At 38.5% G+C, this 16,445-nt stretch overlaps 1 protein-coding gene across 4 annotated transcripts in view; it reads left to right on the top strand.

Moving 5' to 3' along the window:
- Nucleotides 1-12,087, top strand: part of PNPLA4 (patatin like domain 4, phospholipase and triacylglycerol lipase) — a 45,587-nt gene extending 33,500 nt beyond the window's left edge. For all 4 annotated transcript variants that reach the window (XM_074945746.1, XM_074945754.1, XM_074945763.1 and 1 more), the window contains 2 exons: nucleotides 4,460-4,612; nucleotides 11,296-12,087. In XM_074945746.1, the coding sequence (XP_074801847.1) occupies nucleotides 4,460-4,612; nucleotides 11,296-11,427 (285 nt within the window). In that variant the 3' untranslated portion in view covers nucleotides 11,428-12,087. The remainder of the gene's footprint in view (nucleotides 1-4,459; nucleotides 4,613-11,295) is intronic.
- The last annotated feature ends 4,358 nt before the right edge of the window (nucleotides 12,088-16,445 follow it).

The raw sequence follows: 16,445 nt of genomic DNA, 5'->3' as shown, positions 1-16,445 counted from the left end.
CTCCCCCCCGCTCTCCTGCTGGTAATAGCTCACCTTTCCTGATCACTCTTGTTACGGTCTGTATGGTACACCCATTGTTTCATATTCTCTGTGTATATAAAATCTCCCCACTATATTTTCTACTGTATGCATCCGATGAAGTGAGCTGTACTTCATGAAAGCTTATGCTCTAATAAATTAGTTAGTCTCTAAGGTACCACAAGTACTCCTTCTCTTTTTGTGTAATGGCATAGAAATTACCTGGAACAGGGACTGCAGTGCTTAAGACTATGGAACAAAGGATTTGTAATTCAGCCCCTTTTACAAGTTATGTGTATGGTATCACAAATGTTGAAGTTTTGAGGAGGGGCATTTTGCAGTATAAACAGAATTAGAAAAAAAAAGTTGAAAGTTTGAGTTGTGAAATTACAAAGCTGGAGATGTTAAATTGTTAGAAAAATGGGAATTTAAATAAATTAGGATGAGAGATTTTTATTAGAAATGCAGTAGAGTAAGTAATACATTATTGGTGACAACCCAATTGTTCTGGGGGACCAGGCAAAAAGAAGACCATCATAGAGTCACAATATGTGGGCATGTGAGAGAGGGAGCAGTCTTCTGGAATTGTCAGATTTGGAGTTGGCTATGGAGGGAAGGCCAGATTACAGAATCACATGGCTGGTCGCAGATAGGGAGCTGGCCCAAGGACAGCTGCCCTTGTAGAGCTGAAAAATAGGCTGGCCTACAGCAGAGACCAGTCCACTATGGAGGTAGCTTTGCAGCCAAATGGTGGAATATGGAGAGCCCCAGAAGAGATGCTGAACCAACAGATATTATAGCCAGAGGTAATGCTTGCTATACATTGGTCACATCATTGATTATTGCTAGGGTCTTGCAGTGTCCTCCTAATTTAAGGACTGGTTTCACTTCATGTGACAAAGGCCATAAACCATTTCCAGACAGAGTAGAGGTAATGGGCTCTTTTGGAAACTTGTCACAACCGCATTTCCTGTGACTGAACCCCAGAGGTATCTTCATCATCTGCCATTAAGTTTACAGAAATTTGCACTATTTTGCACTTGGACAGTGGGCACTTATAAATAGCTATCAGCTCATTCCTCCAATGAGGACTTAATATCTCTTGTGTTGTTTGTAGAAATACAATTTACAATTAGTAAAATAACAAAGTTATAAAGTTTTTTAAATTGTTTCAGGCAAGTACAAAATTTGTTTTTTTGGGAGGTCAAAAGCCTTACTCAGCTGTCCCTTTAAGCAAGTAACAAATTCAGTCTCTTTTAGCAAGCCCATTAATTTTGGTGTAGATTTGGTGAGGCATACTCTAGCTGCCAAATTAGGGAAGATAATTTTCTGACCCAAGTTAATATATAAATATAATAATAGTTTAGACATGAATAATTTATTGAAATTGATTGATAGGTGGTGTTTCCCCAAAAAACTTAACCAGTCTGGATAATGCTAGTTAATCGCAGAAAATTATAAAATGTCCATGTTTCCACAGCAGGTGTGTGGAATAGCAACTATTAACTTCATGGTCACTAGAACACTCTTAATATAATGAAACAAATTGCTATAATTAAATCGGGAAACATAATATGTTACTATTACTATCACCAACATGTGGCATAGTTTTTTTTTAACCTGATACTCATCTCCTGTCAGCATTCTGTCGTTGATTTTCATAGTCAGAATGTGTGTGCTTTTGTCCCTTGAGTTGTGTTATCCAAATTGTCTTAGCATTGGGCAAGCAAAGAATAAATGGAGTACCACACCTGTTTTTTTTAAACATTGCTATAATATACCAATTGGCTAATGTAGAGTTTTTTGATCTAGTGGTTTATCTTTAAATTGATTATTTCAGTTACTAATTTAATAGTTCAGACAGGACTTTTGATGTATACAGTCTCATTAGTGTTCAATTATTTGTTTGAGAATTCTGAAACTACGTCCGAATTTGTATCGGTGTGTACAAAACTTGATACTGGTTAGCTTTACTCCTGGGGTCATTCTGCGCCAAAAAATTAAATTCTGTGCACAATATTTTGAAATTCTGCAAAATTCTTCAATTTGTTTGTCAAAATAATGCTACGTAATCATGCTAGTTTCAGTTATTTTGGTAATTTATTTCAAAATACCTGTCAGCAAGTGTGTCTGTAACAGTACAGACACACACAAAATTCCCCCAGGAATAGAGAGTTAAAAAAAAACCCTATGACAACCCAGTTCCTGTTTCTCTGCTCTCCTCCCTGCCCCCCCCCAGCCAATCTGGGGGGCCAGGCACCCACAACCCTGCCCCCCCCAGGCCCAGCTGCGGGGGCCCCCATAGCCAATACACCCAAACCCCCTGCCTCCCCCAGACCCTAGCTGCAGGTCCCTCCTGACCAGATACCCACAGCCCCTTCCGTACAGCCTGATGCTCAGTCCCAGACTTGCATGGAGTTTCCTGTGCATTGCCCTCTCCTTCCCTCAAGGCATGCTGGGAACTGCAGCTGCCAGGAACCCTCTAGTTCCCTCCTCCTCCTCTCAGCAGTGCCTTCTATGTGCGAGCTGGGCTCTGCTGGGTCCAGCATCCCCTACTGGTGGCTAGCAGCACTGCAGCCCATTTGTATGGGGGAAAAGAAATTCTGCATACATAGTTTTAATTTCTGCAACATTCTGCATTGCACAATGGCACAGAATTTCCCCAGAAGTATTTGATTGTGAGTTGTAATGTGTTTATTCGAACGCTATGACAGTAATAACTTCATTACACACTTTAGTGGTGTTTTATCTACATCCTTTCTATGATAGATGCCAATGAACTGCTCCTCTGGAAGTAATGAGAAGTCTCATGGATGGGATAGACAAGTTCTCTTATGTTGGCTTCTTATCTATAACTATAGTTTGACCACTTACGTAGTTTTTGTGCACTATGCTGCTCATAGCCCTCATAAATAAAACATGCCAGCAGTACCTTCTGTTGTAGTTATTACTTGTATTGTTAACTAGTTGAACAAACTGGTCTTTTAAAAATAATAAATAGTTTAAATAAAAGAATTGTTATATAAAAGCACTCATATGTATGATTAGATAGAAATTCCATCTTGAACAATGGAAATTGGAATTCCAGTTATATCTTTTAACTTTCTGCAAAAAGTTCATTTGCATCCATATTTTCATTGTGCTACACATTTGTGTAAGTGTGGTGATTTTTTTTTTGTTTAGAATAACTGATCTATAATACCCTGTTAGATCTTATAGTTATTATATAGATATATGCATGCACATATACATAAAACATTTCTATTGTTTATAGATGTATATACACACACACACACACGTACATTATATCAGCATGCAAAATTGTAAATTATTAGTATTCTAAATTCTGTATAATCTCTGAGGAATTCTGTTGTATCATGCTTTTGAGGTTTTTATTTTATTGATATGAGTATGTTCATATTAATCTGTTAACTAAAAAACAAACAAACCAAAATTAGCACTGAGTCAAGATTTAAGACAAGTCCAGACTACCAGGTATATATGAAACATTCACTATAAGTTATACGTGTGTATAATGTCACCTACTGAACAATGAATTCTTTGTGTTGTCCAGACTTTAGAATTTTGGTTTATTTGGTAGTAAGGAAAACATACTGCTGCTTTTATAGTGTTCTAAGAAGGACAGTATATATTCAACATGTTTTTTAACATTTTTTTTTGTTTATGTGATCTAAGGGGGCCAATGAAAAAGGTTCAGCACTAGAGCTGGGCAAATACTTGATTTTTCTGTTTGTTAGCAGTTTTGAAAAATTGAAAAAATTGATTCGGGTCGAACTGAATTCAAAACTTGCCAAAAAAAATTGGCAAATAAAAAATAATCTGTTTCGAGTCTCCCACATTGTAGATGAATTCCCTAGCTACCAGACTACAGAGATATTCTCTCTCTCTCCTTTTGGCCCAGTCACTATTCATTGGAACAGAGAATAGTCGTTGGGCCAGAGAGAGTAAGTAAGAATATTGCTGTAGCTTGGTGGTTAGGACACTCATCTACGATGTGGGATGCCCAAATTCAAGTCCCCACTCCAGTGCCTACTTCATTATTTATACGTAGTGAGAAAGATTATGAGATATCTGTCTCAGTGTATCCCACAGTCCATTTGTTAGGGAACATTCCCGTAATGAGGGAGAACAAGTTCAAATCTCTTCTCTACATCAGGTCAAGGGGAAATTTAATCTTGGGTCTTCCATATCCTAGGTGAATGATCAAACTAGTGGGCTGGCAGTTATAAGGGAAAGGCCGCCTCCTCTTCTATCCAGAAAAATATATTTAGGGAGAAAACTATTCAGTGAATTCATGTCAAATTCATGAATAGTTTCAGGTTGACCAAAACTGCATTTTCAACAAATAAAATATTCACTATGAAAAATTTGACCCAGCTCTAGTCAGCACATAACAAACTCTGACTTTTTTTCCCAATAGAAATGGATTGATGGTGGCCTTACCAATGGCCTCCCTATTCTGCCTATGGGACGAACAGTCACTGTTTCTCCTTTCAGTGGTCGATTAGATATCTGTCCACAAGACAAAGGACATGTAGATCTCTATATTAAAGTTGCAAAGCAAGACTTAATGGTGAGTGACTTGTTTTTAACTAATTTTGGTGATAGCCTTATTATTTTTATTTTTGCTAGCTGTTTTATGTGATTTTCAAGAGCAGCTAGGATAGTTTGGTACCCAACTCCCATTGACTTTTTATGGGGATTGAGAACCTAATCTTTTTAGGTGTGTTTAAAAAAAATGAAGTGTTGGATTTTCAGTTTATAAAATGTGCTCAATTGGCACATGCACAGTTTGTTAAAAAGGGTTACAAACTCCATACTATAGAGCAATGTTAAGAAAAAAGAGGAGACATAGAAGAAGATAAAGAAGTTATTCTGTCTTAATACAATTCCTCCAGTAAAGGCCTGGGGAAAGATTAGACAGCATGACCTACAACTTCCAAAGTAGAGTAATTATTCCAGAATAAAAGTGATTCTTATTCCAGAATCGTGTCCACACAAGGAGCTATTCTGCAGTAGCTATGCCAGTAGGGTTGTCACCTCTGAGGTACAAAAATCCAAGACATCCAGGATGATCCTGAGCCCACAAAACTGGACAACTGGCAATGTGTACTGAGCACACTTACAGATTTTCCAGGACAGCCACCTCAAAAAAGGATGATCATGGGAAAACCTGAACAGGTGGCAACCTTATACTCTGATTAATTTCCTTGTGTACACAAGGCGTAAGGGCCTTCTTCATAGATTCATAGCGTTTAAGGCCAGAAGAAATCACTGGCTCATCATTTGGTCTGACCTCCTGTGTATCACGGGTCATTACATTTCACCCAGTTACCCTTGTATAGAACCCAGTAATTTGGTATGACTAAAGCATAAATTGTCTTTGACTAAAGCATATCTTCCAGAAAGGCATCCAGGCTTTATCTGAAGACCTCAAGAGATGGAAAATCCACCACTTCCCTTGGTATTTAGTTCCAATGGTTAATCACCCTCACTGTTAACAGTGTATGCCTAATTTCTAATTTGAATTTGTCTGACTTCAGCTTCCAACCACTGGTTCTTGTTGTGCCTTACTCCACTAGACTGCAGGGCCCTTTAGTACCCAGTATTTTCTCTCTACGTTTATGCGCTGTAATGATGTCACCTCTCAATCTTATTTTTGATGAATTAACCAGCTTAAGCTTGTTTAGTCTCTCACTGTAAAGCATTTTCTCAAGCCGTCATAAATTTTGTGGCTCTTTTGTGCACACATCCTTTTCAAAATGTGAACACAAGAATTGTATGCAGTATTCCACTATCTCTTGCATCAGTGCTGTATACAGAGGTAAAACCTGTTTATACATCCAAGGATCACATAAACCCTTTTTGCCACAGCATGGCACTGGGAGCTCATGTTGAGTTGTTTGTTCTCTCTGACACCTATATCCTTTTCATACTCACTGATTTCCAGGACACAGTCCCCAATTCTGTAGGTATAGCCTTGTTCCTGGTTCTTTGTTCCTAGATGTATCACCTTGCATTTGGCTGTATTAAAACACATTTGGTTTGAATGGACCCACTTACCAAGAGATCCAGATTGTTTTATATAATTGCCGTTTTCCTCATTATTTACCACCCGGACAGTTTTAGTGTTATATGCAAATTTTATCAGCAGTGATTTTATATTTACCTCCAGCTCATTGATGAAAAGTTGAATAGTGTCTGGACTAGTGCTTATCCCTGCAGAACTTCACTAGAAACATCCCATTCAACATGAATTCCCCATTGGCAACTATTTTATGAGATATATGTCAGTTAGCCAGTTCTTAATGCATTTAATGTGTGCTTTATTGATAGTTTGTGGTGCTAATTTTTAATCAGAATGTGGGGCGGTATTAAGTCAAACGCATTACAAGTCGAAATATATTAGGTCTATGCAGTTAACTTTATCAACCAAACTTGTAAGCTCCTCGAAGAATGAAATCAGCTTTGTTTAATAAGACATACTTTCTATAAAACCATGTAGACTGGCATTATTTATATTCCTATCCTTTAATGCTTTATCAATTGAATATCATATCCGATTTTCCATTATTTTGGGATTTATGTCAGGTTAACTAGCTATAGTTACCTGTCCAGTTGCTCTTTTTGAGTATTGGCACAACATTAGCACTCTTTCAATTTTGTGGAATTTTCCCACTATTCCAAGACTTATTAAAAATTGACATCAGCGGGCCAGAAATCTCCTGAGTCAACTCTTCAGGACTCATGGGTGCAAGTTATCTAGGTCTGCTGATTAAAAAATATTTATTCCTAGTAGATGATGTTTGACTAACTTCTTTTGGTACTAATGGGCTGGAAAATACATCATCAATGAATACTTCATCCCCGTTCTTTCCAAATATAGGGAAGAAATAGTTATGGAACTTTTCTGCATCATTATTAACAATTTTACCATCTCCATCTTTAACAAGGGAATATGGGATAGTATACCATTTGAGGGATTGCTTTTGTTCCTAATATACTGCAAGCCAAACCAGTAAGGGATTTGTCATCGATTGCCCATAATGTTTGTGCCTTAAATGCTCTGCTGCTGTGGCTCAGCCTGGATACCTACAGCCTGCAGACAAGCCATGCACTGTGTCTGTAATAAGTAGTTCTGAACCAGCAACTCTAGCTTGTTAAACCCTAGCCACAGTCCAGTATACACCAGCTCTGGTTATATCTTGCAAGATGACCCAAGTACTCCTCCCCAGTCTCAGTTTTTCCCAAAAGCATGTTCTCTGCAATGTCTAGTTCTTCCTTGGACCATTCAATGGAATAATAAGGTTTGTTTGTTCCTCTAAAGCAGGGTGGGCAAACATTTTGACCCGAGGGCCACACTGGGGTTGCAAAACTGTATGGAGGGCCTGGTAGGGAAGGCTGTGCCTCCCCAAACAGCCTGGCCCCCCGCCCCCATCCGACCCCTCCCACTTCCTGCCCCCTGACTGCCCCCCTCAGAACTCCCGACCCATCCAACTGCCCTGTTCCTTGTCCCCTAACCACCCCCTCCTGGGACTCCACCCCATATCCAACCCCTCCACTCCCTGTCCCCTGACTGTCCTGACCCCTATCCACACCTCCGCCCCCAACAGGCCCCCTGGCACTCCCACGCCTATCCAACCCCCCCGTTCCCCATCCCCTGACCGGCCCCCCCCCAAAAAAACCTCTGCCCCATCCAACCCCCCGGCCCCAACCCCCTTACCATGCCGCTCAGAGCAGCATGTCTGGCCACTGCACCGCCCGGCCGGAGCCAGACACGCTGCCCTGTAGGAGCGCGCAGCCCCATTGCCCAGGGACCTGCCAGCACGGCGCATGGCTGCAGGGGAGGGGCTGGTGCCTAGCCTCCCCGGCCGGGAGCTCAAGGGCTGGGCAGGACAGTCCCGTGGGCCGTCATTTGCCCACCTCTGCTCTAAAGAGACAAAATGCACAGCGTTATCACTTTAACAGGAGCTAGCAATCATTTTGTTTCAAACACAGCACTGGGTTAGTATGGATTGAAAGTAAAACAAGTTTATTAACAAAAGAATATAGAATTTTAAGTGAGTTCAAGTACAAAAGATAGTGTTAGAAATGGTTCCAACCAAATAGAAGTGAAAAATGCTTTCTAGTGGGTAACCTACAGTACACAACGAGCTCCAGCCTTTGTTCAAGGTAGTTTCCTTATCAAACAACCTTCCAGCAAGATAGCGGACCACCCCTCTGGTCAAAATGTCCCACAAAGTTTATAGTGCTTGGTTCCTTTGTCATCGTAGGGGTCTTTGCTTCTCTCTTTTATAGTCTAGTTAACTTTAGAAATGGACTCTTCTGAAGGTTACCCCCTCCCCCTCCTGCCCAAAGTAAAGCTCATTCAAGCTGTGAGGAAGGAGACATGGAGTCTGCTAATGAAGAACTTTCCATGGTTTCTTCCTCCACTGGTGTTTGCTAAAATGCAAATGACATGTGATTGCTTATTGACTCTGATGGCCTCTGGAGACATCAGGCTGCCCTTTGTCTGGGAAAAACCTGTTTACTTGTCTGGTAAACACCCGTTGTACATTTTCTTCCTATTTGTATGATCCTTTGGACATTTACCATACATACACCACTTAAGAATATTAATGTTCAGTGTGATATTAGTTTTCCAATGACATGACACCTATAATTTAGCATTAACAAATTGGGGCACCTTGAGTGGACCAGGCCAGCTGAAACTCACTACCAGATACCAGTGACCCCCTTGCTTTCTTGCATTGGGATGCTGGTAAGGGCACATGTACTTACACTCCTTATTGTCTTTAGCCTTTCCAACCATTGTTTTTTTCCTTGAGGTCTTTAGCTTCCCTTATCAATTATCTATTACTGTTTATTTCCCTTTGTTATATATTTCGGTTTTTTATTTCTAATTGCTTCCTTCACTTTGCTAATGAGCCAGGATTGGCTTTCAGCCAAATTTGTATTCTTTCTTGATTATGAAATTATGGCTTTTTCGACATCTAATAAGATCTTCTTTGAGAACTCAGAATTTTCATTCAGATCTTTCTGTCTAAATTTTTTCTCCCAATCTATTTTGCTCATAATATTCTTCATCTTTGGGAAATTAACCCTTTTGAAGCACCAAATATGCCTGGGATTGTCCTCTGTTGCCTTTTATTGAATGTAATCATGTCATGATAGTTGATCCCTAGGCAAATACCAGCTAATAGTCCAGTGATTGTTTTTCCATCATAATGATGTCCAAAATAGAGTTAACTCCTTTTGGGTGCAATAGTTTTTGTGTTAGGAAATTATAATTTTTAGACACTCTGATAATTTTTTTCTGTTGGTTGGTTGAGACTTCCAGTATACATTGCTGATATTAAAGTCCCCCATCACCGCACAATTTTTCCTTCCTCATATTAAAGACAGGTGCTTAAGGAAGTAACTGATCCTGCTCTCTGGTTTGATTCAGTGGTCTGTAACAGATCCCCACAAATAAACTCTCCTGGGCTTTATTTGTTAGCCCATTGATCCCTATGCATTCAAGATCCTATTCTTCTGAGTTACCAATAACTCTAAAACAAGTAATGGTATCTTTAATATCACACCCCAATTCTTTCACCCATTTTGTCCTTCCTAAACCAGTTATAACCAGTGATTTTAACATTCCAGTCATGCAAATCATCCCACTCTGTTTCAGTAGTGCCAATTATATCAAATTTATTCTCACCAATGTAAACTTCCAATTTCTCTTGCTTGTTGTCCAGACTCCTACCATAGAACAGTTGAAAAATGTTGTGTCTTCATATTCTATGTCACATCAATTCAGTTTATTTATGATGCACTGGATTTGAGTTTCTACCACTTTTGCCTCCTCCTCCTATTTTGCCCTCCTAGCTGGCCCAGTTAGTTTCCAACTGGGAAGATTAGCTCCCTGCTTGTGAGATGCAGGCTGTCTTGTTCGTATAGTCCTCTCTCCCAGAGCAATGTGGCTCAGTGTTCTACAAATCCAAGCCAGGCATTCAGCCAACAGTTCACTTGCAGTGTTTTCTGCCTTTTTACTTGTGATGAGAATGAGGAACTTGAAACATATGCAGTATGACAAATTCTTTCCTATGCAGATGACCAGCACAAGTCCTTTGCACCACCGAAGTCCTAATTAAGCACTTAAAATAGGTCTTAACTGGAAGTTTAGTGATGTGCTAGTCTTCTATACAAGAGTGAAATCATCCTGAGATACAATAAACCAATGGAAAGATTCAGGGACATGGATGAAATGATGAGAGAGAGATTACTTTGGCAATGGCATTTTGAACTAATGGAGGTAGGGAGTACTGAGGGCAGACAGGAAAAGATTGCATTATTCAAGGTAAGATGATTAGAATATGGACAAGGATTTCAGCAGTAGGAATGGTTTGGAAAGATGACTTTGTAGGTGAAATTAACATGTATATGCTATCTTTCACACATTACTTGGCTACTATTTGCACCATGAATCCATATAGAAAATAAGTTGATATTGACCAACTGAGTCATCTAGCTGAGTCTTGGTTGAATAAACAAAGTTTGGTGCCTCATCCATACATGCCAAAGAGTTTATTTGGAGGCCCTCTGTTTTCTGTGATTCTGCATCTCTGGAATTTGCCACAGAAGTCACTTCCTGCACCACAGTTGTGTTCCAGAATCTCCGGTGTCACTTAAAACAGTTTCTAGCCCTCAGAGTTAGAGACAACCTTGAAAATGTTAACCAAGTAAGCAGATGCAGTGATGTGTGTCTGAATCTGCAGTCAACCTGAAACAATAGTTCTGAGAGTTTTGAACTGCCCTAGTCAACTCAAACAAGGCTCCAGAGGCTTAGTGATTCCATGGTTGCAAAATTTGATTAATTATTTATTTCAAATAAAAGGTAATTATTATTCTATAATTATATTGCACCATTTGTGAAGTGCGTAAGAAATAAAATATATATTAAATGAGTTAATCATTTAAACTAATGTCTAATATCTTATTCAGTGTAATTTTATTTATTATTGGATTAAATTAGCTACAAATAAAATAGTCTTAGTGAAAGAATCTAAAATATAAGGAGGGAGAGCAAGCCTATAACCAGACAATCATTACACCATCCGAATGATCAACCGAGGTCTTCAGTAGTCTTTAGATTTTGGAAACATCATTTATCTATCCTAAAAGGGGGTAGGAAAGATGAAGAGAACAAGAAAATCAAATACAATAGTTTGTCCTTACAGTTGCCTAACTTAGAATACTTCTCTGTTGCAGTTGTCTGTGGCCAACCTGGTAAGACTTAATCAAGCTTTATTCCCACCAAGCCAGAAGAAGATGGAATCACTGTACCAAAATGGATTTGATGATGCTGTACATTTTCTACTAAAGGAAAACTGGTTTGAATAGATTATGTGCATGGAAAATTAACAATGTCTGATAGCTGTCAAAACAAAGTACATGTGTCACTCAGAACCCAAGATATTGCTGCCATGATTTTTGTTTATTAAAATACAAATTCCAGAGGTATCGCATCTGTCAAGAAAATATCCAGGTACTTTGCTAAAATTGGTCAGCATGTCAGAATGGAAAACTGTACTTACATGGTAAAAGGATCTGCTGTTTCAAATAGGTATAATAGTAAAATCTATTAAAATTAAAAGAAGGTCGTCATTTAGGATGTACAGAACAGACTAGTGTATTACTTCATAAAATACCGAAAATGTGATTGCTGACAGTCATATATGAGACATTCAGGTTGTGTCCTGAAAATGTGCACTGTATCTAGTTCTCTTAAGCTTTGAATAGTTGTGTACTTTCTCTGTTAATCTTATTTTTGTGCACAGTAATTGACTGGTTGTAATATTTCAAGCATGAACTCTAATTACAAAGAAACTCTGAGAAACAAAACAATTTAATTGCATTTCTTTAATTATAATACATGTATTTTTTCATCATTAGAACTTTTTGTCCTTTAAATCAGTTCCAGGACTTTTAAAATCCTGAAATACCCATCTGTTCCAAAATTTAAGAACTTTTTTTTCTGCAAAATATGTTGGAAAGAAGATTGCACCAGATATTATTAATTTTATTTATGCAGTGGTTCTTTGTCTACTAAATTTTAATAAACTAATTTATGTTTGGAACTTTGTCGGGTATTTATTTTGTTGTAAATCTCTCAGTACTATGGTGTTATACTTCATTGATCCATTTTGGACAAATGATCGATATTTTTGAAAAGTTTGCATAAATGCATGTTTTTCCCCCTCACTAAGGGCGTGATCCTGCACCATTGAAGCTAATGGAAGTTTTTCCATTTACTTAAATGTGAGCAGGATGAAGTGCCCAGGGCATAAGAGGGTCCCTAATAACTTTTTAGTGAATAATTTATGGAAATTAAGAGGCAACGTTTTGGAGACCTAATCTGAAATGTTCTGCTGAGATCAGCATATATCTCAAATGTTAGTATTTAGATATTCAAACCATACATTTCCAACTATAGTCTAGTCCAATATCTCTACCATATCTCTAAAATACTATTTCACATGATGCTAATTAAAGAAATCTAAACTGATTTCAGCAAGAGTTCTTTGACAAGCTCTGACAGTTGTGTTTTTTCAGTAAGATCTACTCTGATAGGGTTGGCAGAGACAGAATGCCAGTTCCTGAGGGTCTCAATTCCCATTAGAGTTAATTGGAATTCAGGTAGCTCAATAACTAACAGGTTCAGATTCTGAAGGCTTTTTTGTTGACTTCATTGGGTGAAGGATCAAGCCTTTAGACCCTAATATATTATGAAATGGTCACAAGTCTTTTTTTTAATATTTATGTATGCATTTTCAGTAACATTCCTTGTTCTTTAAAAATAAATCTGGCTTGGATCACATACAGTGATTAGTCTATTTGCACTATAAAGATTAAACTGTGTGTAAATTATATAATGTTCAAATGAACAATGGCAAATATCCTGCTGTCTATGTAATGGAAAATACATAGATGAGAATTTGAAAGCATCTACTACAGTTGTTTATAAACCAAGCCCTAGCAAAGAAAATACTGCACAATCACAGAATTTATGTTGAAACTTAGACTAATTGAGATTGGAGTCTGCAAATAATAAATTAATAACTGGAAGGTGTAAACAAAATGTTGTGATTCAAGTGTTTTTTGTGTTGCCTCATTTATAGCACAAAGAAATTAACTAGAGATAAAACGCCATTTCCTTGAACACCAGCTTAAAAATAAATATAAATGTTGCTTATATGTTCTTTAAAGCAGCAAATTTTGCCCTTCCCAGATGTGGGAAGGTCCCATGGATAGTATTTCAACAGTATTACGTCATTGACTGATTTAGTTTGTGATCCACTATAACCCCCATATCTTTTTCTTCAATACTCCTTCCCAGACAGTCATTTCCCATTTTGTATTTGTGCAGTTGATTATTCCTTCTTAAGTGTAGTACTTTGCATTTGTCCGTATGTAATGTAAACATATTTATTTCAGACCACTTCTCCAGTTTGCCAAAGTCATTTTGAAATCTAATCCTGTCCTTCAAAGTGCTTGCAATCCTCCCAGCTTGGTATCCTCCTCAAACGTAATAAATGTACTCTCTATGCCATTATCCAAATCATATATGAAGATCTTGAATAGAACCCCATCCAGGACAGGTCCCTGTGGGATTCCACTTGATATGCCCTTCCAGTTTGACTGTGAAGCATTGATAACTACTCTAGTATGGTTTTCCAGGCAGTGGTGCACCCACTTTAGAGTAGCTTCTTAGCTACATTTCCCTAGTTTATGAGAAGGTCATTTAAGACAGTATCAAAAGCCTTACTAAAGTCGAGTTACAGACAACATTTCATGATTACTGTCATCCAAGGTGCCTTCCACCTTTTAAAGTGCACTTTTTCCATTCAAAAATATTTTTTGTGACCTTTATGTGCAGAGCGATAAGATTGAAGTGGGTGAAGCAGAACATTAGAATTTGGCAGGAAACCAGCCGTTACTGAATCATTGAACATTCCAGTTACAATTGCTTTTGATTCACCCTTTGTGTATATCTAGTTAATTGGGTATGAGTTGTTAGCACTTCTGACAACCTTCCTCTGTTACTTTTTGACAACATTCCACTGCTTAACCTAGCAGGAATGTAAATTTGTGATCAAATATAGGAGCCAGGAGATTGAGTTCTTGTGACTGGCCCTAATAATTCACTGTATTTCACAACCTCTATTTACTGAAGCCTCACACTGCTCCCTAGTATATAGGCTGCTAACATTCCCTTCCCTCCATTTTTAATAGATAAATATAACAGGTTGCTCGTCCTGGAGCATGTACATATAAAATAAAGTGCCCTGTCTGAAGGCTTTGACTGACTGGCTCAAGTGACCAGGTTCATGTGACTGCTTGGTGGCAGCACTATAAGAGGAAGGGCCTGTTCAGTCAGAGAAGGAGACAGGCTGGGATTTGGAGCTTTTGTCCTCTGTGACCAGGCAGGTGGAAGGTCTACTAGGAGATACATGCAGAAAGAAGAGGTAGAAGCCTAAATGGGGAGAGGCTTTGGAAAAGGCCAAGGAGCAGATCCAGGGTTTCAGCAAGGAATTATAGAGTCTATGAAACATTTGACACGGAGTTGAATTGTTTTGTTAAATAAAGAAAACTCTGGAGAAAGACAGAAATTGCTGGGAGCTTTAATTGATATACTGGCCTGTAGTTGGTCTAACCGTTTACAATAAATTTATAAGAGATGTTATGTTATGTGGCCAAAGTTACACAAAAAATTTATGATAGAACTCGAAATGGGACACAGATCTCTGAGTTTATAGACCCTTGTTTCAACCAATATGGCATTGTTTAAAATAATAATTGCAGTATATCTGTGCATTTAGTTCTTCTGCCAGTAAATCACTGACAAAACTCCTATTGACTTCAATAGGCCCAGAACTTCACCCAATGTGTTTAAAGTGCTGAACAGTGATATCTTCATAATATTTTTTAAAATATTTTTAAAATATAAAACTGTTCTTATATCTCACCATTAATATTTAATTCAAAAATATGTATTTATTTATTTGAATATATCAAGAATTAAATTTTAAATAGATTATTTAGCGGTAGGTTTTTATATGTAAATTAAGGTTCTTCGAATGAGTTGTTTTTTGGGGAAGGGCTATGGTTTCTTTTTCTTCAGGTAACTCTGCTGAAGTTTCCTGGATTTCATTAAGAGAATGGTGAGCAATTTTCTTTAGCTTTTAAATTTAAATATCGTTTCAAGATAGGATCTGGTCTTACTGAGCGGTAGTTTGTGTCACTTTTAAATCCAGATTTCTCATTCCATGTCTGTCTATAATATGTTTCAAACATAGTTCCACAAGCACAAAAGCATTGACACTCTTCTGGTTTTCTCTCATTTTGTTTTCTTTGTGTTAAGACAAGAGACCATACAAAACCAAAGTGAACTGACTGTAAAGTATTAAACAAATACAAGTTGATTTAATGGCTTCCAGCCTATGGGACTAGAAAATAAATGTTTAACCAATGGAAGTAAGAAATACAAAAGTAGAAAAGCTATCACTCAGGGGAATAGGTACAAGTCTTATTGTGGTATCTAATCTACAGACTCAGATGGTTTCAGGAGTTTGTCAGGCATAGACGGCTGCGGGGAAGAAGCCATAACAGAATGAAAGAGGGAAATGATTAATGGTTGGTTAGTTGTGGTGCTTAGATTGGGGTGGAGGGCAATGGAAAGTGATAGGAATAGAGAGGAAAGGGAGAGCTGATTTGTGAAGGGCTTTGAAGATGAGGACAATCTAGATGTGACATGATCAAGTACTTGTCAAATATTTTAGTGTGGGAATAGCTTGATATTTTAGGTATAGCAGAGGAAATCCTATACTGATCCTGTTGGTGAGGAGGTAGAGAAGGGAGTGAACAGTTGTATTTTCTTTACTAGCCTTTGGGTCAGGAAGGATATGTGAGTTGCTGAGGGTAATGAAGAAGAGAGGATTTTGGATAGAAGTAGAGAAGTTCAGTTTAGCCATATGGAGAGTGACCAAGTTCTTTCTCTGCCTTGGTGGGTCCTGTGCTTTCTGGCGGGTTTGCTCACCTCAGAGGTTCATGGCAGCCCTCAGTTTGGCTGCTTTTGCTAGAGGCTCAAACCTGCCATTCACTCAGCTAACCTCCTCACTGGCCAGCATGGGGGAAATGGAGAACAATCTCCACAGTCTCTGTTGTCCCACCTACTGGGTAGGGGACAGGCCAGATCCCTTGACAAATTAGACCTTCCCCTCTGCTGTGTCTCACAGACCAGGTCAACTCCTTCTGTGTCAGATAGGGAGTTGGGGAGAACCCAGGCCCGCCCGCTATACCAGGTTCCAGCCCACAGCCCTGTGGATAGCAGCTATCTACAATATCTTCAGTATCAGCTG

The sequence above is a fragment of the Natator depressus genome, chromosome 1, assembly GCF_965152275.1.
Source record: "Natator depressus isolate rNatDep1 chromosome 1, rNatDep2.hap1, whole genome shotgun sequence".
Lineage (NCBI taxonomy): Eukaryota > Metazoa > Chordata > Testudines > Cheloniidae > Natator > Natator depressus.
This window is presented reverse-complemented; position numbering and strand designations above follow the sequence as displayed.